Here is a 23085-nt window from a genome sequence, read left to right as displayed (position 1 = left end):
GGGGCGCCAGATTCTGTCCCGGTTGCTCCTCTTCCGGTCCAGCTCTCTGCTGTGGCCCAGGAAGGCAGTGGAGGATGGCCCAAATGCTTGGGCCCTGCACCCGCATGGGAGACCAGGAGGAAGCACCTGGCTCCTCGCTTCAGATCGGCGTAGCGCGCTGGCCATGGCGGCCCTTTGGGGGGTGAACCAACAGAAGGAAGACCTCTCTGTTTCTTTCTCACTGTCTAACTCTGCCTGTCAAATAAATAAATAAAAGATTAGGTGATGCAGTTCTGAAATCCTACCAAATATCAAGATGCAACAAACATTACATTAAGCTGATTAATTACTATAGTATAAATATATATTTATACTATAAAACAAAACAACTTCATCTCATTGATATGACTTTTAAAAAAAAGTTAAAGGTGGGCATTGTGGCTCAGTGGCTTAAGCCATCACTTGGGACACCCATATCCCATATCAGAGTCCCTAGTTCAAGTCCCAGGTACTCAACACTTCTGATTCAGTTTCCTGTTAATGTGCACACAGGAAGCAGCCAATAATTTGGGTCTCTATCACCATGTGAGAGACCTGGGTGGAATTCCTGGCTCCTGGCTTTGGATAGACACAACCCTAACTGGTGCATGCATTTGAAGAGTGAACCAGTGGGTGGAAGATGTCTCTCTCTCTCTCTCTCTTTCTCTTGACCTTCAAACAAATGAAAATAAATAAGTGAATATTACAAAAATAGTTTATAAATAAAAGGGCAATTCCTAAAGAAATACATAGGAATTAAGCAACCAAGTCTGTTTATAAAACAACCTTTCTTAACACTAAAGAAGGAAATAAAGCTATTAGTATACTTTTTTTTTTTTTTTTTTGACAGGCAGAGTGGACAGCGAGAGAGACAGAGAGAAAGGTCTTCCTTTTGCCGTTGGTTCACCCTCCAATGGCCGCCACAGTTGGCGTGCTGTGGCCGGCGCACCGCGCTGATCCGATGGCAGGAGCCAGGGGCTTCTCCTGGTCTCCAATGGGGTGCAGGGCCCAAGCACTTGGGCCATCCTCCACTGCACTCCCTGGCCACAGCAGAGAGCTGGCCTGGAAGAGGGGCAACCGGGACAGGATCGGTGCCCCGACCGGGACTAGAACCCGGTGTGCCGGCGCCGCAAGGCAGAGGATTAGCCTATTGAGCCGCGGCGCCGGCTGCTATTAGTATACTTCTAAGTCATGAGGTGATACTCTTTGTTAAAATTTTCTCTTGGTAATCTGAAGAATTATAACAACACATTCACATGGGAAACATTTACACTAAATTTCTTTTTAATTAGAGGGAGGGAGGGAGAGGGAGAGAGGGAGAGAGGGAGGGAGAGAGAGAGAGAGAGAGATTAAAAGAGAGCTCCCATTCCCAAACACCCACTGCAATGGCCAGGACTGGGCTAGGTTGAAGCTGGAAACTGGGAAGTTATTCTAGGTCTCATGTGAGTGGCAGAGACTGAACCACTTGCAATATCACCAAGTGTCTCCTAAAGTATGCATTAGCAAGAAGCTGGGATTGGAAGCACAGCCAAGACTCAAACCTAGGCACTCTAATATGGAATGTGAGTAATCTTAACTGCAAGGCCAAATGGCAAGCTGGCTTCTTAATCACAAAAATTAAACAGTCCAGAAAATAAATTTACATGCAAAAAGAGGCCATATAAATTTATGTGGGAAACTTTCTTTCAGATTATAAGCTTAGAATATCGAGACTTCTATATCACTAACATGGTATCTCTCCCCATTTATGTTAGTCTCCATTTTCATTAACACCTTGATTAAAATTTCATATATTTGTAAACAGTTCTAACTTTTTTTTAAAAAAGACTTACTTATTTAAAGACAAAGTGAGAGAGAAAAAGGGAGAGGGAGGGAGAAGGGACAGGCAGGCAGAGAGCTTCTATCCCAAAAACCCTCAACAGCCAGGGCTAGGCCAGGCTGAAGCCGGGAGCCAGGAACAATCCTTCTGGTTTCCCACATAGATGGCAGGAACCCAAGTACTCGGACTATGATCCATCATCTCCCAAGTGCATTAGCAGGAAACTGGATCAAATCCAGGCTTCTCCAATATGAGATGTGCAGGCAGCTTATCCTGCTGCTGCACCACAACCCCCCCACCCTTTTACTTTTATCTGAAAGCAGAATAACAGAGAGGAGATAGAAATCTTCCATCCATTGGTTCACTCCCCAAATGGCCACAACAGCCAAGGCTGAGCCAGGCCAGAGCCAGGAGCTTCCTCCAGGTCTTCCATGTGGTTGCAGGTGTCCAAGCACATTGGACATCCTCCACTGCCTGTCCAGGCCATTAGCAGTGAGCTGGATAAATCCAGGAAGTAGAGCGGCAAGGACTTGAACCAGCACCCATATGGGATATGCTAAGCCTGATGCCTGTCCTACTTTGCATACGTTTTGATTATTCCTAGGCAACATATTTTTATGTTACTAAAATGTTTTGTACATCATTACTTTTTAGGTTGAATTATTTTAAAGTAAACTGACATTACACCCACAAATAATTCAGTATGGGGTCTGGTTGTTATGGCACAGCAGGTACCTATCAGCTGCAATGTTGGCAAAGAATATAACTGCTGGTTGGAGTCCCAACTGCTCCACTTCCAATCCAGTTCCCTACTAATGAACCTAGGAAAGCAAAAGAAGATGGCCCAAGTACTCTAGCCCCTGCTACCCATGTAGGAGAACTGGATAGAGTTTCAGGCTTCTAGCTTCAACCTTGTCCATTCCCAGTGGTTGCAGACATTTGGGGGAGTAAACTAAAAATTGAAAAATCTCTCTCTGTCCCTGTATGTCTGTAAATCTTTCAAATTAATAAATAAATCCTTTAAAAATAATTCAGTATACATTTCCAAAGTTACATTACTAGAGCTAACAAAAATCAATTCCTAGTATTATCTATTAACCAAAACCAGTCAATAAATACAAAAAGGGGCTTTAGTGTATTAGTAATCAGAGAAACATGAATTAGTAAGAGATACCATTGCACAAACTCAAATTGTAAAAATCTAGAAGTCTGTTGTCAAGTGTTAGAAAGGATGCAGAGCACTGAAACTGGAATATATTGTTGTGGGAAAGGGGATAACGGCCTCTCTGTAAAAACAGTTCCACATTAGATAGTAAAACTGAAGATGCATGTACATGATTCCTTCTACCACTGCTAGAAAAACTCATAACAGAAATGTGTGTATGTAACAATGTTTATACCACTATTGTTTGTAACAGAAAAACTTGAAACAGCTCAAATATCTTTGAACATTACAAAAGATAAACAAACTATAATATATTAAGGCACAGAATAATACACAGCAGGGAAAAATCAATTATAGCTCTTTTAACAACATGGATCAATCTCAAAAATTCTGTAACAATGAAAACAAGAACAGATACAAAATAATTTACATGGCTTAAGTGTTCAAAATTATTGCTGTTTATTTTCAAGTGATTCAGTAAATTAAATCACACACACCCATATAAGCCAAAATATAAAGAAAATGTGGTAAAATGTTATACTGTTTAGGTATAAACATGGGGAGTAGAGTAGATAAAGGAAATCGAAACAAAGTTCAGGACAGTGACCAGCATGGGAAGACAGATGAACCTGACACAGAAAGAGCTTCCCAGGGGGCTGCTGGTGCTGGCAGTTTCCTCATCTGAGTGTAAAGATATGAACTTTCCTTTACAAATATTCATCAAATGATACATACAAACTCTAGGGATCTTTTTCTGTATGTATCTTTCACAAGAGGAAAAGATAACAAATAATATGGTGAAATATATAAAAATACCAGAAAAATTGGGATACATTTGTTAAACAATGTCTTTAAAGGTTTATTTATTTATTTGAAAGGCAGAGGAGTTAGAGAGAGAGAGGCAGAGAAAGAGATCTTCCATCTGTTCATTCACTCCCCAGATAGCCACAACTTTGGGTCAGTGTTGGGACAGGCCAAAGCCAGGAGTCAAGTGCTACATCCACGTCTCCCACATAGTGGCCAGGGCCCAAACACTTGGGCCATCTTCCACTGCTTTTCCCAGGTCATTAGCACGAAGCTGAATTGGAAGTGGAGCAGCCGGGACACAAACTGGCGCCCATATGGGATGTTGGTGTTGCAGGTGACAGCTTCACTCATTATGCCACAAGGCTGTCCCTGTTAAAATACTTTTATGGAAACATAAAATGCTTAGCTTTGTAACAAGCAAATGTCATGGGTTTTTGCTATGTGGGCCATTTACATGAGATCCATCTATCAACAGGTACTTAGCCCAGAAACATTTTTGAGGCCAATAATATAATGTCATCTCATTTTTCATAATAGTTCTTATACAGTCATCAATTCTAAATATTGTTTAATTCTCTATTAGGAAATATATTCTCCAAAATAATTCCCATGAATTGCATTATGATACTCCAATTCTTACTGCAGTAGATATTGTAGTATATTCAATTTAATAATTTATTATAAGAAAACTCTCAAAGTTTTATAAGTATTCAAATATCATATACAACTTACACTGTTCATGTACAAATTATATTTCCTACAAGTTTTTCTGAATTACTCATTAAGACTTCAAAGCATCTTATGTGAAACTAACGAAGTCAAAAGCTAGTCAGAATCTCATGTTCTCAAAGACTAACTTTTAATGTAGTTCCATTAATCAACTGGGTTGTTAATCTTCTGTGTCATCTAAATCAAGATCAAAATCTAAATCATCATCGCTTTCTTCATTTCTTCTGCAGTTTCCTCTACAGTTGGAACTTAGATTATTGTCAATATTTTCAGAGTTTTCAGGTTCTTTGTTAAACCTAAAAATAGAAGAAAAAAATAATTATTTCCCAGGCTTTCATTATCTATACAGATTCAAAAGACATTTATCACTACATTTCATTATTAATAGAAGTCTCACGAAGTCAGCATAGACAAAAAGATCCCTGAAGACTAACTTAACTCAAGATCCAACCAACTATAACATTATGTTAACTGAAGTAGATGCAAAGAAATTAACATGATACATGTTGCTGAAATGCTGTTATAATCCCTTTGTAATGAATGTGAATCTCCTAGAAAATATTTTATCACCTTAAAATATACTTTTATTTTTATTGCAATGATAGAAACTTTTCAAATAATTATGATGTTTTTCCTTTCAAGTGGAAAAAAGTCAACATTAGTGTGACATAATGCTACTTAATACTAGGAATTGTTGAATGTCTCATTAAAAGAAAATTCATCTATCAAGTATTAAGAGTAAAATTGAAATATGAGTGGAAATACTCACGGAATAACAATGTCTTCTTTCTTTCCACATTTTGCACAAACTTCAAGTTCATAGGCACAAAGTCTACACATTATGTGATAAGAATCTTTCACTGTCTTTTGTAAACATTTAACACTAAAAGTGGAAAAGAAAACAGATTATTAATTTTTACCAATTACTTAAGGTTAATTTGATGAAAAAAGGAGTTTGGCTAAATGCACAGGTTGAAAAACCTAAAATCAAAACTCATAGATTTCAATCTCAGATATTTTATCTTATCTCACTTTAAATTCATCATATAGCACAATGAAGTGCAAAATAATAATATCTGATAATTATCTTCTTAGAATTAAAAAATCATTAAAACACATGAAAACAAGATCAATATACAAAAATCAATTGTATTTCTATTTACTTATCAACAAGCCAAACAAGAATAAAATACTTGGAAATATATTCAACAAAAGAAGTACAAGACCAATACACTAAAAACTATAAAACGTGGTTGAAAGAAACTAGATATAATGTATGGAAAAACATCCTATGTTAATGGAAGACAGTATGGATAAGATGGCAATATTCCTCAAATTGATCTACAGAACACTGCAACCTCTATAAAAATTACAATGAACTTTTTTCTGCAAAAACTGGCAAGCTAACCCTAAAGTTTATACAGAAATCCCAACAACAAGGATAGACAAAATAGTCTTAAGAATGAGAGGATGAAATGAGATGATGAAAATGCTCAAATCTCATTTGCTATGATGGCTGCACACCTGCATAACACGCTAAAAACCACTGAATTGTTCACTGATATGTATTAGCTATAGCTTCCAACTTTTCTCCATTCAAAAGGATGCTGGTCATGGGTTTGTCATAAATTGCATTCATTATGTTGAGCAATGTTCCTTCTATACCCAATTTGCTTAAGGTTTTCATCATGAAAGGATGCTGTATTCTTTTTTTTTTTTTTTAAGATTTATTTATTTATTTGAAAGAGTTAGACAGAGAGAGGAGAGGCAGAGAGAAAGAGACAGAGGTCCTCCCCCGCTGGTTCACTCCCCAATTGACCACAATGGCCGTTCCAAAGCCAGGAGTGTCTTCTGGGTTTCCCATGAGGGTGCAGGGGCCCAAGAACTTGGGCCATCTTCCACTGCTTTCCCAGGCCATAGCAGACAGTTGGATCAGAAGTGGAGCAGCCGGGACTGGAACCAGCACCCCCATATGATGCCGGAACTGCAAGTGGCAGCTCTACAAGCTACGCCACAGCGCCTGTCCCGGAATGCTGAATTCTATCAAATGCTTTCTCTGTATCTATTCAGATAATCATATGATTTTTGTTCTTCAGTTTGTTAATGTGATGTATCACAAAGACTGATTTGCAAATGTTGAACCATCCCTGTATACCAGGGATAAATCCTACTTGGTCCAGGTAAATGATCTTTCTGAGGTGTTGTTAGATTCAATGAGCTAATATTTAGTTGAGGATTTTTGCATCTATGTTCATCAGAGAAATTGGTCTGTAGTTCTCTTTCTCTGCTGTTATCTTTTTCAGGTTTAGGAATTAAGGTCATGCTGGCCTCATAAAAGGAATTTGGGAGGATTCTTTCCCTTTCAAATGTTTTCAATAGCTTGAAAAGAATTGGAGCTCTTCTTTAGAAGTTTGGCAATATTCAGCAGTGAAACTGTCTGGTCCTGGACTTTTCTTAGGAGGTCTTATTACTGATTCAACTTCCATCTTGGTTATTAGCCTATGTCTTCATGGCTCAATTTAGGTAGGTTGTATGGGTCCAGGAATCTATCCAGTTCTTCTAGGTTTCCGGATTTGCTGGCATACAACTCTTTGCAATAATTCCTGATGATTCTTTTTGTTTCTATGGTATCTATCATTATGTTCCCTTTTTCTTCTCTAATTTTATTGATTTGGGTCTTCTCTCACTTGTATTTGTTAGTTGTGCCAATGGTGTATCATTTTTATTTTTATTTTATTTTATTTTTTTTTTATTTTTTTATTTTTGACAGGAGAGTGGACAGTGAGAGAGAGAGGCAGAGAGAAAGGTCTTCCTTTTGCCGTTGGTTCACCCTCCAATGGCCGCCGCGGTAGCGCGCTGCGGCCGGCGCACCGCGCTGTTCCGATGGCAGGAGCCAGGGGCTTATCCTGGTCTCCCATGGGGTGCAGAGCCCAAACACTTGGGCTATCCTCCACTGCACTCCCTGGCCACAGCAGAGAGCTGGCCTGGAAGAGGGGCAACCGGGACAGGATCGGTGCCCCGACCGGGACTAGAACCCGGTGTGCCGGCGCCGCAAGGCGGAGGATTAGCCTGTTGAGCCACGGCGCCGGCCTATTTTTATTTTTGAAAAACCAGCTGTTAATTTCACTTATCTTTTGTATTGTTCTTTTGGTTTCAATTTTGTTTATTTCTTCTCTAATTTATTTCTTTTCTCCTACTAGTTTTGGGTTTGGTTTGCTGTTTTTTTTCTAGGTCCTTGAGATACACTGGTAGCTCATTTATTTGGTGCCTTTCCAATTTCTTGATGTAGGCACCAACTGATACAAACTTTTCTCTTAACACTGCTTTTGCTGTATCCCTTAAATTGATATGTCATATTGTCATCTTCATTTGTTTCCAGAAATTTTTTTACTTCTTCTAATGTTGTTCAATCTGTGTATATTTGGATATGTTCTACGATCAAATTCTATATTCCAAAAGGTTCTGAGCACCCATGAAGGGAAAAATACCACAGCAAAATAAACATAAATCACTCAAAGATACATCACATTTGATTTGCTAAAGAAGAAAGAAAAAAGAAAAAATCTTGAAGGCAGCCAGAGAAAAGAGACACTTTTTATAAGAGGAACAACGGTAAGAACTACAAGAAGCCTGAAGCTAGAGACATAGAAAAGGTGGTTAGGCCACCACCTGTGAGGTAACTCCCATGGGTGCTGGTTCACATCCTGGCTGCTCCACTTCTGACCCAGCTCACTGCTGATGGCCTTGGAAGGGTGGCAGAAGATCGCTCAAGTGTTTGGACCCTTGCTATCCACAGGGGAGACCCAGAAGATGTTCCTGGCTTCTGGCTTCAGCCTGGCCATCACAGCTATTTGGGAAGTGACTAGCAGATGAAAATCTCTCTTTCTCCCTCTGTCTCTCCCTCTCCCTGTCTAGTTGACACTTAGAGAACACTCCACTGTTGCAGGTCAGAAAACAATATCACTGGCCAGCGCCGTGGCTCACTTGGTTAATCCTCCACCTGTGGCTCCGGAATCCCATGTGGGCACCGGTTCTAGTCCCAGTTGCTCCTCTTCTAGTCCAGCTCTCTGCTGTGGCCCGGGAGGGCAGTGGAGGATGGCCCAAATGCTTGGGCCCTGCACCCTCATGGGAGACCAGGAGAAACACCTGGCTCCTGGCTTCAGATCGGCACAGTGCTGATTGTAGTGGCCATCTGGGGAGTGAACCTTCAGAAAGAAGACTTTTCTCTCTCTCTCTCTCTCACTGTCTATAACTCTACCTGTCAAATAAATAATAATAATAATAATAATAAAAGAAAACAATATCCCAAACTGTGCTTTGGTATGTTGAGTACTTTGAATTAAAAGAGACTGGAAGGACTCTCACTGATCTTCTGTTCCAGGCTGTGTTTCTTCATCAAAAGTAACTAACATAAACTGGAATTCCTCTTCCTCAAGCAAGTCAAAGAAACTACTAGCATTACTATGAGCTTTCCCATATTTCTGCATTAAAGCTAGCCATGCAGAACTTCTTTAACCTACTCTGTCATTCCAGAGGAGTCTTGCTCCATACTTTGGAGGAAGAAAAACACAGAGATGCCAAAATAATCTAAACAGACGGGTGTTAATCCCCTTCTTCCATTCTATCAGTCCGTTACCATTAGATCATATTCTTTTGTCCATTCACATTTCTACATGGCTTCCATTCTGTATTGAATCTAAGCATAAAACAGTTTTCCCTGGGTCTTGAGCCTTGATTTCTCATGTCACTAAAACTTGGAATACACAAATCTATCATGTTTTCATCTTATTAACCTGTTTTTTTGTTTTTTTTTTAACAGCAATGTTGGTCTTAACCTTTATGATAAGCAGAAAAGATGTCCCACCTTTCTGTCCCCCACAGTACACAAGAGCAATACATCCTCTTCAAGTACACATGGAACATACCCCAAGTCAGAGCATATTCTATGTCATAAAAACAAGTTCAACAAAATTTTAAAAACCTGAACTGTATGTGAGTATATACCCTTGGTGCGATAAAATCAACCAGAAATCAATAAGAGAAGGATATCTGAGAAAAGCCCAACTATTTAGAAATTAAACAAAATATTTCTAAATAACCCATAGGTAAAAGAGAAGTCAGAAGGAAAAATGAGAACATACTTCAACTGAATGACAATAAAAATGACATCAAAATTTAAGAAATGGAGCTAAAGAAGTTCTTACAAATTTATATAATCAAATATTATGTAACATGATCAAGAATTACCCAAACTTTTACCATAAGCAGCAGGAGTAAGTTAAACTCAAAATTAACAAAAATGAATAACCAACAATAATATGAGGACAGAAACCAATGATATTGAAAACAGAAAAATAGAGAAAAATCAGTGAAATCAAAAGCAGGCACTTTGAAAAGATCAATATAATTCAAAAACATGTAGCCAGGCTGATCAAAATAAAAGGAGCAGATTTGGGTCTGGCACTGTGGTGTAGTAGGCCAAGCCTCCACCTGTGGTGCCAGCATCCCATACAGGCACTGATTCAAGTCCTGGCTGCTCCACTTCCGATCCAGCTCCCTGCTATGGCCTGGGAAAGCATTAGAAGGTGGCCCAAGTGCTTGGGCCCCTGCACCCACGTGGTAGACTCAGAAGCAGCTCCTGGCTCCTGGCTTCAGATTGGCCCAGCTCCATTTGGGTAGTGAACCAGCAGATGAAAGATCTTTCTCTCCCTCTCCCTGTCTATAACTACTTCTCAAATACACGAATAAATATTTAAAAAAAGAAGAAGAAGATATAAATTAACACTATCAAGAATGAAGGGGCAGGGGCCAGCGCTGTGGCACCGTGGGTTAACGTCCTGGCCTTAAGCACCGGCACCCCATATGGATGCCAGTTCAAGACCCGTCTACTCCACTTCCAATCCAGCTCTCTGCTATGGCCTGGGAAAGCAGTACAAGATGGCACAAGTCCCTGGGCCCCTGCACCCACGTGGGAGACCTGAAAGAAGCTCTGGGCTCCTGGCTTCAGATCGGCACAGCTCCGGCCATTGCGGCCAATTGGAGAGTGAACCATCGGATGGAAGACCTCTCTCTCTCTCTCTCTCTCTGCCTCTCCTCTCTCTGTGTAACTCTTTCAAATAAATAAATAAATCTTTAAAAAAAGAATGAAGGGGCAGGCATTGTAGAGCTGCGGATTAAGCTGCAGTTTGGGATGCCTGCTTCCAGTATCTGCCTAATTTGAGTCCTAGATACTAAACTTCTGATTCAGCTTCCTGCTAATGTGTCTAAGAAGGCAGCAAATAATGGTTGAAGTACCTGAGTCTCTGCCACTCATGTAAGAGACCTGGATGGGGTTCCTGGCTCCTGACTTTGGCATGGCCCAGCCCCAGTTGTTGCAAGCATTTGAGAGTGAACCACTGGATGGAAGCTCTCTGTCTACTCTCTCAAATTAATATACTTAAAAGTTCTTATGTTTCACAAATTCTTTCAGGAAACAAAATAGGGAAGAACACTTTTAAAATGGTATTTACTTATTTATTTATTTGAGAAGCAGAAAGAGTGAGTTCCATCTGCTGGTTCACTTCCCAATGTCTACAATGACTGGGGCTAGGACAGGTGGGAGCCAGAAATTGGAAATTCAATCTAAGTCTCTCATGTGGGTGGCAGGAAGTCAATTACTTAAGCTTCCTTGGGTCTGCCTGAGCTGGAAGCTGAAGTCAGGGGTCAGAATCAGATATCAAGCCAAGGCAGTTCTATTTGGGAAGCAGGTATCTTAACCAGCATCTTAACTTTTAGGTCAACTGCCCACCACAGGAATCCTTTCCAACTCATTTGATGAGACCCTCTAATATTAAGATATGAAAACTGCAGTTCAATATTTCAAATGAACACATGTAATACTCTATGACAAAGTGTTAGCAAGTCAGTACCATAAACATCTCAGCCAAGTGAGCTTTATCTTGGGAATACAAAGCTGATTTAATATTCCAACCACCCAACCTCCACAATGCAGTTCATCAAAGCAGGAAAAGCAAAACCATATTCAGATCTTAATGGATGAAAGACAAAGCTCACTTAACAAAATTTAACGACTATTTATAATAACACCTCTCAGCAAACTATAAATTGAAGGAAACATCTTGATCTTGATAAAAAGGTATCTACAAAGAACACACAGTTAACACCACACTTAATGACAAGAGACTGAATACCTTCCCCAAATGATCTGGGATATGACAAGAAAACTCGTTCCTACCACTCCTTTTCAGCATCATATTGAAGGTCCCAGACAGTATAATAAAGCCAGAAAAAGAAATAGAGGTCATACAGATGAGAAAGAAAAAATAAAACTCTATTTAGAAAAAAACACAATGAGGACAGGTGCTGTGGCATAGAAGGTTAAGCCCCAGTACACCATGTAGGCGCTGGTTTGAGTCCTGATTGCTCCGATTCTAATCCAGCTCCCTGCTTGTGGCCTAGAAAAGCGGCAGAAGACGGCCCAAGTGCTTGAGCTTCTGCACTCACTGGCTTCAATATGGTGCAGCTCTGGCCACTGTGGTCATCTGAGGAGTGAACCAGTGGATGGAAGATATCTCTATCCCTGCCTCTGCTTCTCCCTCAGTAACTCTTTCAAATAAATGAATAAACTTTTACAACACACACACACACACACACAATCCTCTGTCTACATAGAAAATCCTAAAGAACCTACAAAAAAGGTACTAGAAATTAAGAGAGTTTAGTAGTAAACTCACAAAATAAAGAGCCATTAAACAGAAATAAGCTTTATTTCTTTGCTGGAAATGTCTAATGACATTTCTGAAGAAACTGGCAAGCTGATTCTCTATAAGAAAAAGCAAAGAAATGGTAATAGCCAGAATGATTTTGAAAAAGGAAAACAAGGTTATAGGACTCTTGATATGTTCTTTTGTTTTTTCTTTTTTTAAGACTTATTATTTATTTATTTACTTATTTGAAAGGCAGAGGGAAAGGAAGAGAGAGAGGTCTTTCATCCACTGGTTCACTTTCCATTAAATGGACACAACAGCTGGAGCTGAAACGATCCACATGGGTGCCAGGATCCAAGTACTTGGGCCATTTTCCTCTGCTTTTCCAGGCTATAGCAGAGAGCTGGATTGGAAGTAGAACAGCCAGGACTCAAACCAGTGCCTATGCCACAGCACCAGGCCCTCATTATGCACTTTCAAGCCTTACCATAAAACTGCAAGAATCAAGGTAGTATGGTACCGATTAAAGGACAGATATATGGATAAATGGAACAAAATACAATCAAGAAACAGACTCACATACATGGACCCAAATAATGTGAAACACAGTAGAAAGGCAAGTGAATGAAGAAAGGACAATGTTTTTAACAAATGATGTTGAAAAACTGAATAGCCCTTGGGCCCGGGACTGCAGTGTAGCAGGTAAAGCCACTGCCTGCAGTGCCGGCATCCTATATGGGCACCGGTTCATGTCCCGGCTGCTCTTCTTCTGATCCAGCTCTCTGCTATGGCCTGGGAAAGCAGTAGAAGATGGCCCAAGTCCCTGGACCCCTACACCTGCGTAGGAGACCTGGCAGAAGCTCCTGGCTCCTGGCTCCAGCCATCACAGCCAATTGGGGAGTGAACCAGCGGATGGAAGACCCCCCCCCCTCTTTCTCTCTCTCTCTCTGCCTCTCCTTCTCTCTGTGTAACTCCAACTTTCAAGTAAATAAATAAATCTTAAAAAAAAAAAAAAAAAACTGAATAGCCTTAAAATCATGAAAAGGATCATAAACTCAAATATAAAATCAAAAATCATACAAATTTCAAGAAGAAAACATAGTTTAAAATATTTGTGGCTCTGAGCTGGGCAAATATTTCTATATACAACACAAAGTCATGATCCACAAATTATGATTTACTAGATGCATCTTCCTCAAAATAAAAGTTTCTTCTCTTCAGCAAACACTACCAGAAGAATGAAAAAAAAAAAAAGCCAAATGCTGATTAAAAAAAAAATCTGTAAAACACAGACCTCCTTTGTAGTATACAATATAAAGAACTTCCAACGTTCAGTTATAAGAAAACAAAGCACAAAAGCATGAGCTAAAGATCTGAAAAGATCTCTCCATCTCACTAAAAAGAAAGCTGCAAAATGAGCAAATGAAAATGGTATTAGTAGCACCACTGGTCACCAGAGAAATACAAATTAAAATCATGAGATACAAATACTGATGTATACCTAAAACAGAACAAAACTTGAAAATAAAAAACAAAACTTGACAATCCTGAATGTTGAGGAGGCAGACATCTAGAATTTCCATACACTGCTGTTGCAAAGGGCAGAAAGTTCAGCTACTTTGGAAAATAGCTTGGAAGTTTCCTATAAAAACATGGCCTTAACATACAACCCAGCAATCGCACTATTGGATATTTATTCACAAAAAATAAAAATACACATTCACATCCAACCACACACATTTATGTTTATGGCAATGTAACTGCCAAAAACAGGTTAGCCAGTGAACAGTGGATGGTACTGAGAAATCAAATAGACCTAAATAATGATCACACAATATAAATGGGCCTCAAATTCATTACATTAAATCAAAGAAGCCAGCCTCAAAATACTACACAGTGTGATTACTGAAAGACAAATGTATATGGAAAGAAAACAGATCAGTGTTTGCCAGGGGATGGGAGTGGGAAATGACCAATGTCAAAGCACATGAGGGATTGATTTAGAGTACTGGAAGTTTTTTATATATTGATTGCGACATTGGTCTCATTAACTCTGCACTTTCTAAAACTTATAAAAGCTGTATGCTACAAAGGGTTAATTTTACTGTGCATAAATTATATCTTCTGAGACTTGACTAGAAAAAATAAATTAGAATTATAATTTCTCTGAGGGATGGGTGTGCTGGCACAGAACGCTAAGCTGTTGCTTGTATCCCATATCAGTTGAGGGTGGGAGGATTGGTTCAGGTTCTGGCTACTATGCTTCTGATCCAGTTTCCTACTATTGTATCCTGGGAGGCAGCAGATGATGGCTCAAGTGCTAAGACCCCTGACACCCACATGAGAGATCTGGATAGACTTCTGGCCTTCTGGTTTCCACCTGGCTCAGCTCTGGCTGTTGCCAGCACTGGGAGAGTGACCAGCAGATGGAAGATACTGTTTTGTCACTCTGTCTCTGTTTGTGTGTGTGCATTGTTCTTCCTTTTAAGCAGATTACAATAATAAATAATAAACAAACAAACAGAGGTTGGCCTTGTGGTGCAGTGTGGTTTTTTATAAAGATTTATTTATTTATTGGAGAGACAGAGGGAGAGACAGAGAGAGGTCTTCCATCCACTGGTTCACTCCCCATATGGCTACAACGGCCCGACCTGGGCCAATCCAAAGCTAGGGTCCAGAAGCTTCTTCCAGGTCTCTCATGCAGGTGCAGGTGCCCAAGCACTTGGGCTATCCTGCACTGCTTTCCCAGGCCACCAGCAGAGAGCCGGATCAGAAGAGGAGCAACTGAGACACGAGCCAGTGCTCATATGGGATGCCAGCGCCTCAGGCGAAGGTTTAATCTGCTACACCACAGTGCTGGCCCCTGTGGTACAGTGCATTAAGCCACCACTTGTGAACCAGTATTCCATATTAGAGTACAGGTTTTAGCCCCAAATGTTCCACTTCCAATCCAGCTCCCTGCTAATGTTCCTGGGAAAGCAAGAGATGATGATTCAAATGCTTGAGTCCCTGCCGTCCTTATGGGAGACTCAGATGGAGTTTCTGACTCATGGCTTCCATTTAGCCCAACTCCAGCTGTTAAAGCATTTGAGGAGTGAATCAGTTGATGGAAGATTTTTCTCTGTGTCGCTACTTTTCTCTAGGTCACTCTCCCTTCCAAATAAGTAAGTCTTTTCAAAAAATAACAAAGACAACAATAGAAATAATTTTTTGATATATGATCTAAGTGAAAATAATTATTAAAACATTTTGATTATGTTTGTATTTTAATTATCCAAATAGCTTTTCTTAATTTCTCTGCAATACAAAATAGATTAAATTTTTATATCATTAGAAGACATACACAAAGATTTATCTAAGTAGATTAGAAATATTTTCACAAGGTTTTTTGACTTTAAGTTTTAAAATAATGTTAAAGAAGGTTTGTTTTGTTTGTCAAGTTCATCTGAGACCTAAAGGAAATTAGAATTATGTTTTCATTTTTATAGATATTTTGCTTCATTTTAGAGACCCCTATGGCAAACAAATCCTGAACTATATAAATTGGTAGTACAAGGATAAAACTGTATTCATAGAGCAACTGCTAGTATTAAAATTCACGTGTAAAATCTATTTAAAATAGGATCTCTTGTTTTGGAAACTGGAGTCAAAAGGTTGTGATTCCAGATTCCAAATTGTTAATCTAGCACTAAGAAACAGTTTGTCTTTAAGAATCAAATACTAGCACAGCTTATTAAAATGCAGATCCCTGGGATCCATGCATTATTTACATAACCAGAATTTTGGTAGATGGGCCCAAGAATCTGTTAAACTCTATGAAATCCATATACATATAACCACACTGTTGACCTACATCAAAATAATACTTCCTGGATATTCAAGTAAGGGTTTTCCATGGTTCCTAATGCTAGTTTAGAAGATAACGCCAAATTTAGAGAACAGAATGAATGCTATTGCTGAAAAGTAATTATACTCTTTTAAAATTTAAACTCTTTCTGAAAATCAACTAAGTTTTGCTAGAACTGTACCTCTGGATATAAACATACCTATCTTATGGCAACAAGGATACATACATACACTTAAAATGGTATTTTTCCGTGGGTGCAAACTGATGAAATCTTTACTTAGTATATACTGAATCGATCTTCTGTATATAAAGATAATTGAAAATGAAAAAAAAAAAAAAAAACAACACCTGGTGTTAAATTGGAAATTGCATAGAAAATTAATTAATTTTTTAAAAATATCATGTAGGATCTCTGTCTTTAATGTGCTGTACACTGTTATTTAATGCTATAACTAGTACTCCAACAGTATTTTTTCACTTTGTGTTGCTATGTGGGGGCAAACTGTTGAAATCTTTACTTAATATATACTAAACTGATCTTCTATAGATAAAGAGAATTGAAAATGAATCTTGATGTGAATGGAAGGGGAGAGGGAGCGGGAAAGGGGAGGATTGCTGGTGGGAGGGAAGTTATGGGGGGGAAGCCATTGTAATCCATAAGCTGTACTTTGGAAATTTATATTCATTAAATAAAAGTTAAAAAAATGGTATTTTTCCTTTGTATAAAGGTGAAATATATTTGTAAAAATGTGAATTATAAAGCTTTTGAACCTTACAACCTTCCTGTTCCTGTTAAAAACGTGGACCTTTAGTATGCCTTCTCTTTCAAAACTCTTAAACCAGGCTTTATGCCCTCATGGGGAGAAGAACAAGAGGAGGTCTGAAAGTAAGAGTCTCTGCATTTTTTTAACATTAGCACTAAATTTACCTATCCAAAGAATCTTGATTTAAGCATGAGAATGGCTTATGTAATATTTTATAAGAGACATGCATTCCAAGTTGTTATAAAACCTGTTAAGTATTTTAAAACAATTCTAAAAATAAAGTATGTAATGACTCCAGGGTGTTTTTTAATAAAATTCATGGTAAGAAAAAAACTTTAAATTCACCAAAATATCAATTTATCGAATTTCCCTTGAAAATGGCTATATTTTGAATATTTTGTGAACTCACTGGTAAGAAAACATCAGAAATGTTAAAATGATAGTTTCACCTTCTTTTCTTTTCTCTATGGGATGTAACTCCCAGAAACAATATACCCATGCATATACCATAACTAGCCCTTTTAGTATAGAAATGGCCAAATAAAAACACAGGTCATCCCTAAAGAACATGTTTACCACAAAGGAGATTACAACACACTTTCTAAAAATGTTTGCAATTTTTTTGATTAAAAAAACACGAAAGGTAGGAAAATTAATTAAAAGGTAATGAATGTATGCTCTAAGGATGAAAACCAGAAACAGAATTTGAAGTTTTCAATGGACTACTATAACTATGGAAGTTATTATTTTGAAAAAAAAAATAATAGGGAAAACTGTGTTTGGGGGGAAAGAAACCTAGACTCTAGCTCAGTTTTGGTATGTCCTTGAGAAATGATCTTTCCAAGGCCCATAAACTTCTTTGAGTCTCACTCTTCATAGGCATTAACATAAAGTGCTGAACAAAGTCAGTGGTACTAGGTTATCCCATAATCACTATATTCATCACCTCTACAGTCTCACAGCTGAAAAACAAATACTTTCTGATATTAATATGAGAGTACCAAAATTTTTTATATTACATATTTAAACATACCAACACCTCAAAGATCTGTGTAGAGAGAGGTAAAATTTCTCCTCCAGCTTCTTAGGATCTCTTACATAAAACAGATTAATGTTTGCTAGAAATAAAATTTACTCTGCTACAACTTTTCAGGCCTAGTTTTCATTTCCTGGTTATTGCTCTTTAACCTTTACCATAATTGGGCTCCACTGTACATAGGTGAGGAGTAGGCAGGTGCTTTCGTAAACAGTGAACTGTGTTACTCCACCCTTGGTGTATAAATAACAGAAACTCAGCATTGATAGTTTCATGAGGTCACATTTCCTGCAGTGACTTTTACATAACCTGGACTCAACAGAAGATTCTAAAGCCATAGTAGAGGATTACATCACATGCTATTAATAAAATGCTTTTAAAGAGAGAATATCTTCAAATTCCAAGATATTAAGTAGGAGAAAGTACAATTCACTTCCTTGTTTCTCTAGATATATTTGAAAGTAAATGGAGATATTATACTACTTCTTGCAGTAATACACTGGATTACAGTAATTCTTGAAAGAGTACAAAATATTTACTTCTGACCAAGAATAGTTTAGAAAAAAAGAAAAAAGAAATTATTCAATACTTTAGGGCAGGTGATTTAAAATTAAAGCTTGCTGCACCAATCAATGTCAATCAACAATCTTCATGTACAGATGAGCAACCACTGAAAGTAACACCTGTCAACCTTTAACCTTTAGAATTAAGACCCAAGATTGTGGGCAGGAAAAAAAAAAAAAAAAAACAGGCATTAAAGTCACTACTAAACTGTACTCCCAAACATTTTAATATTCCTGGAATTTGGTGACACAACTTTCATATCACTGATTAACCTTAAAGCATCAGTCTATTATAAGAAATACAGGAAATGAAAAATACAACCAATGAGGCCATTCTATATGGCACTACATTGGTACACACATTAGGATTGACAAAAGGGTAGCATCCAACAATATATATATATATATATATATATATATTTTTTTTTTTGACAGAGTGGACAGTGAGAGAGAGAGACAGAGAGAAAGGTCTTCCTTTGCTGTTGGTTCACCCTCCAATGGCCGGCGCGGCCGGCGTGCTGCGGCCGGCGCACCGCGCTGATCTGAAGGCAGGAGCCAGGTGCTTCTCCTGGTCTCCCATGCGGGTGCAGGGCCCAGGGACTTGGGCCATCCTCCACTGCACTCCCGGGCCACAGCAGAGAGCTGGCCTGGAAGAGGGACAACCAGGACAGAATCCGGTGCCCCGACCAGGAGTAGAATCCGGTGTGCCGGCGCCGCAAGGTGGAGGATTAGCCTATTGAGCCATGGCGCCGGCCCCAACAATATTTTTTGTTCAACAAAAGAACAAAATAACCTAGCTGTGTTTTCTAATAAAGCTAGAAACCCAGCTACTAAACCGAAATTCCAAGTCTTGTTTTCCCTTTATTTAATGTATATTCAAAGCAGACCAAAACTTCCTTTTGACAGGCAACTTAGATTAACATTTATGGAACACCAAGGTTACATAAAGAGGAAAGAAAACTGTCAAAGGCAAGTGAATATGACAATTTTTGAGGAACCAAAAGACAAGAGATGTAAGAACTTGTGATTATCTGTACTGTGTATGAAAGGGAAATGGGGAGTCTTGTCCATTTTCTCTCTATTTTCTGGTGCTTCCTCACAGAGTTTCCTATAAACATTGTTTACACAAACATTCTTCGACCTATATTTATGTCTTGTTTAGACCCCTCCCATGTGTTCACTCCATTATTCCTCTGTAGCCTCACCTGGTATCCTCTTGGTCTCTTTCCCTTTTAGTTAAATCCAACACTTTTGGCAATCTGCCACAGAGTTATGCATGGACTTATTGTGGGCATCGCTATATTAATCTTACTCCAGGCTCTTGTCCTACACAAATATAAGATTCCTATGTGCAGGCATGTAAAAGGTGCACAAAGAGATAACAAAATTTATTCAAAAGATGAAAGTGAACACACACATATATATGAGCATGGGCTGCCCCATGGAGAATGGGCAGTGGGTCAGAGAATTGCCTGAAGGGAAAAGGGGTAGAAAAGAAACTACCTGTATAGCACCTCCAGTTGTGTTCTGTGGCAAAACAGAGGGCCCTCTTTCATGGGGTGGGGGTGATGCCTCTACACATATGAAATTACTTGGGAATTTTATGATAGCTCTACAAGCTCCACATGGAGCTTAATACCCTTATTTCATGGTGTCCCTACTTAGGTCCTGGATGATACAGGTGCATCCCAGGAAAGAGAGCATTTTGATAGACAGGTAGAGGGATAGCATTACATTGTGGATTTGCAGGGACTTCTAGCTCATACAGCCCTAAACTAGCTACATACTTACACCACACCAGACTCATCTCCCAGACAAGACTGTAAATTGCTTGGTGTCAGAGTCATCTTGGTATCTTCTATAAATTATAGCACAGAGTCTTGTACATTCAACATGCTACTTAAAATAATTGCAGATCAAACCCAGTTTCCTGTCAGTCATCCCTAACAATCTTTTATTTTGCTCAGAAATTAAGAGCTATATCTGGGGTAATATCCCTCATCATTATCCTAGACCTTTCCTAGAGACAATTTCACTCTAAATTAAAGGGGGGGGGGGTTATTTTAGTAAATTATCTTTAAAACTCAGCTTAGTTTCTTGGTTCTTGAAAGTTAAGGAAAACCTGGTTACATAAGACAAGGTGTTTCTAACAGGTATATTTTCATTCTTTAGGGGAAAATTCTGTTTTGGTTAACATAAGATATAGGAATGTTTAAAGTCATCATGAGTGACTTTGTGTCAAACCTTAGGGATCTGACATTAAAATGAAAGTCAGGAATTAGAAATCTCAAAGTTGGGGGGGAAATCTCTGTATTCTAATTTTGAATCTACTGCTCACTACCTGTAAGTCACCAAATTTTTCAAAAGCTAGACATGGCCAAATGTCACCTAAGGAACAAAAATCTTCCCCAACTCCCTTTACCAAGCAAGAACCAATGATAGAGGACTTGCAGGTCCACTTGTAAGATGAGACCCAAAACTGTTTGTGGCTTGTTGTTTCTCCCTTCTCTTCTACTACGTTAATGTTAGACATCAGCTAGCTAACATAGTATTATCTCCAACTGTTGTTAATACATAGAAAGGGAAAAGAAGTAGGCTAGAGGTATTAACATAAAGTGTTTTTTTACCACATGTCTACATTAATGGAGGCAAAAGATTGCTTGGTTACCTTAAACAAAAGGCAGAAAGGAGTTTCTAGATACCAGAGTAGGCATTTCAGGATCTGATAGCAAGACATATTTGTTTTTCCGCAGATAAAAGCATTTACAGAAGCAATGCAGGTTAGCACTCAGCAGTAACAATTTCCATAAACAAGATAGAAGACATTTGTAAAAATTAATAGAGCAAGGCCAGCACTGTGACATAGCGGGTAAAGCCGCTGCCTGCAGTGCCGGCATCCCATATGGGCGCTGGTTCATGTCCTGGCTGCTCTTCTTCCGATCCAACTCTCTACTATGGCCTGGGAAAGCAGTGGAAGATGGCCCAAGTTCTTGGGCCCCTGCACCCATGTGGGAGACTAGGAGGAATCTCCGGATCCTGGATTCGGATCAGTGTGGCTCTGGCCCTTGTAGCCATCTGGGGAGTGAGCCAGCAGACGGAAGACCTCTTTCATTCTCTGTTATTCTCTCTCTTTCTCTCTCTCTCTACCTCTCTGTAACTCTGCCTTTCAAATAAATAATTAAAGCTTTTAAAAAAAATTAACAGAGCAATAGGCTAAGGTGAAGAGAGAAGTAGAACTTTTGGAATGAATAAATACAATAGTTAGAGATCACTGTGAGAAAGTAGAATAAAATTTGCATTTGAATCTTAAATCCATCTGCTTTACTTTTGTCTTGAGTAAAACCTTTAATCCCTCTGAGCCCAGAATAAAGAACTCATTTCATTTCTGGCCTTGCATTCCCTGAGGAAGGGGACAAAACCTTTTAACCATTTATGTTTCTACTACCAGGAAAAAAAAAAAGCCTATAAATGGACCTTATGTATTTAAGTATCAAGATTACTTTCTTGTTTAAGAATTACACACATTACTTTATAAGATATCTTGCTTTTCCAATAATTCAACTCCATATTCAAGGTTATTTATAATGTTCATGAATGACTTGAGGTTCACCAAAAATGGTAATAAATGGTTTTAATCTATCTTTTGGTTTCATTTTCAAAAGCCAAAAACAAGGCACTTGGAAAAATAAGGTTTGATACAAAAGACTTACATTTGTCCTGAACCACATTCTTACATATATTAATGATCTTAATAGTCTGAACCTTCTTATTCAAGCCTATATTGATTTTTCCCAGCACTACAGTGGCCCTCTCCTAGGGAGTAGCAGGTAATGCCCTTAAGATCAAAAGACATGAGCCAAAATAGGTGGAGAATCCTAGTACAGATTGTGTGATCCCAGATTCAGTGTCACTGGCCGGTCCTAGAGCTTTTATCACAAGCCTTTCACTTTACTTCTATAAAAACCTAAAGCTTTGAGTATCAGACTCTTAATATTAAAAGGTAATACCAGTAACACATTGTTTAAGCATCACTAATAGGTAACATGCTCCTTAAAAAATATTTGTTTATTTATTTGAAAAGCAGAGTAACAGAGAGAAAGGGAGAGGAAGAGAGATCTATTTTCTGGTTCACTTTCCAAATGGCCTTAACAGCCAGGTTTGGGCCAGCCTGAAACAGGAACTAGGTTTCCATCCTGGTCTCCTTATGTAGGTGGTATGGACTCAAGTACTTGAGCCATTATCTGCAAGGAGCTAAATGTTAGGCTTTCCCCTGTACCTACAATGTCATGTGCTCTGGACAATCTGAAATCCACGATGCTTTAGGCCAGGCAAATGACCCTCTTAAGTAAATAACATATTCAGACTAATGGGGTTCAGAACATGCTACCCCAAAATATAGTCAGGCATACTGAATATTTTAAGTTTAACTGATGTGAGAAACAGCAGATACCAAAAAAATTGTGTGGCCTTTCCCTGAAGTAGGCCATGAGACCCCCATGTAAGAGATGTTTTCCCTGGAAGACAGAAGCAGTCTTATTTCTGAAGATGTCTGGACAGTGAGAGAAATCCAAATGAATAGGCCCTGCAAAACATTTTATTTTCCCTTTTCTACAAGATCTTGCTAGTAGTTT

At 38.7% G+C, this 23085-nt stretch overlaps 1 protein-coding gene across 1 annotated transcript in view; it reads right to left on the bottom strand.

Annotated features, from left to right (window-relative positions):
* Positions 1-3319: 3319 nt before the first annotated feature.
* The window catches only part of C12H9orf85 (chromosome 12 C9orf85 homolog), a 70855-nt gene continuing 51089 nt past the window's right edge, over positions 3320-23085 (bottom strand). The window contains exons 3-4 of the mRNA XM_062207083.1: positions 5308-5421; positions 3320-4834 (exon numbers count right to left, since the gene is read on the bottom strand). Coding sequence (XP_062063067.1) covers positions 4699-4834; positions 5308-5421 — 250 coding nt within the window. The 3' untranslated portion in view covers positions 3320-4698. The remainder of the gene's footprint in view (positions 4835-5307; positions 5422-23085) is intronic.

The sequence above is a fragment of the Lepus europaeus genome, chromosome 12, assembly GCF_033115175.1.
Source record: "Lepus europaeus isolate LE1 chromosome 12, mLepTim1.pri, whole genome shotgun sequence".
Taxonomy (NCBI): domain Eukaryota; kingdom Metazoa; phylum Chordata; class Mammalia; order Lagomorpha; family Leporidae; genus Lepus; species Lepus europaeus.
This window is presented reverse-complemented; position numbering and strand designations above follow the sequence as displayed.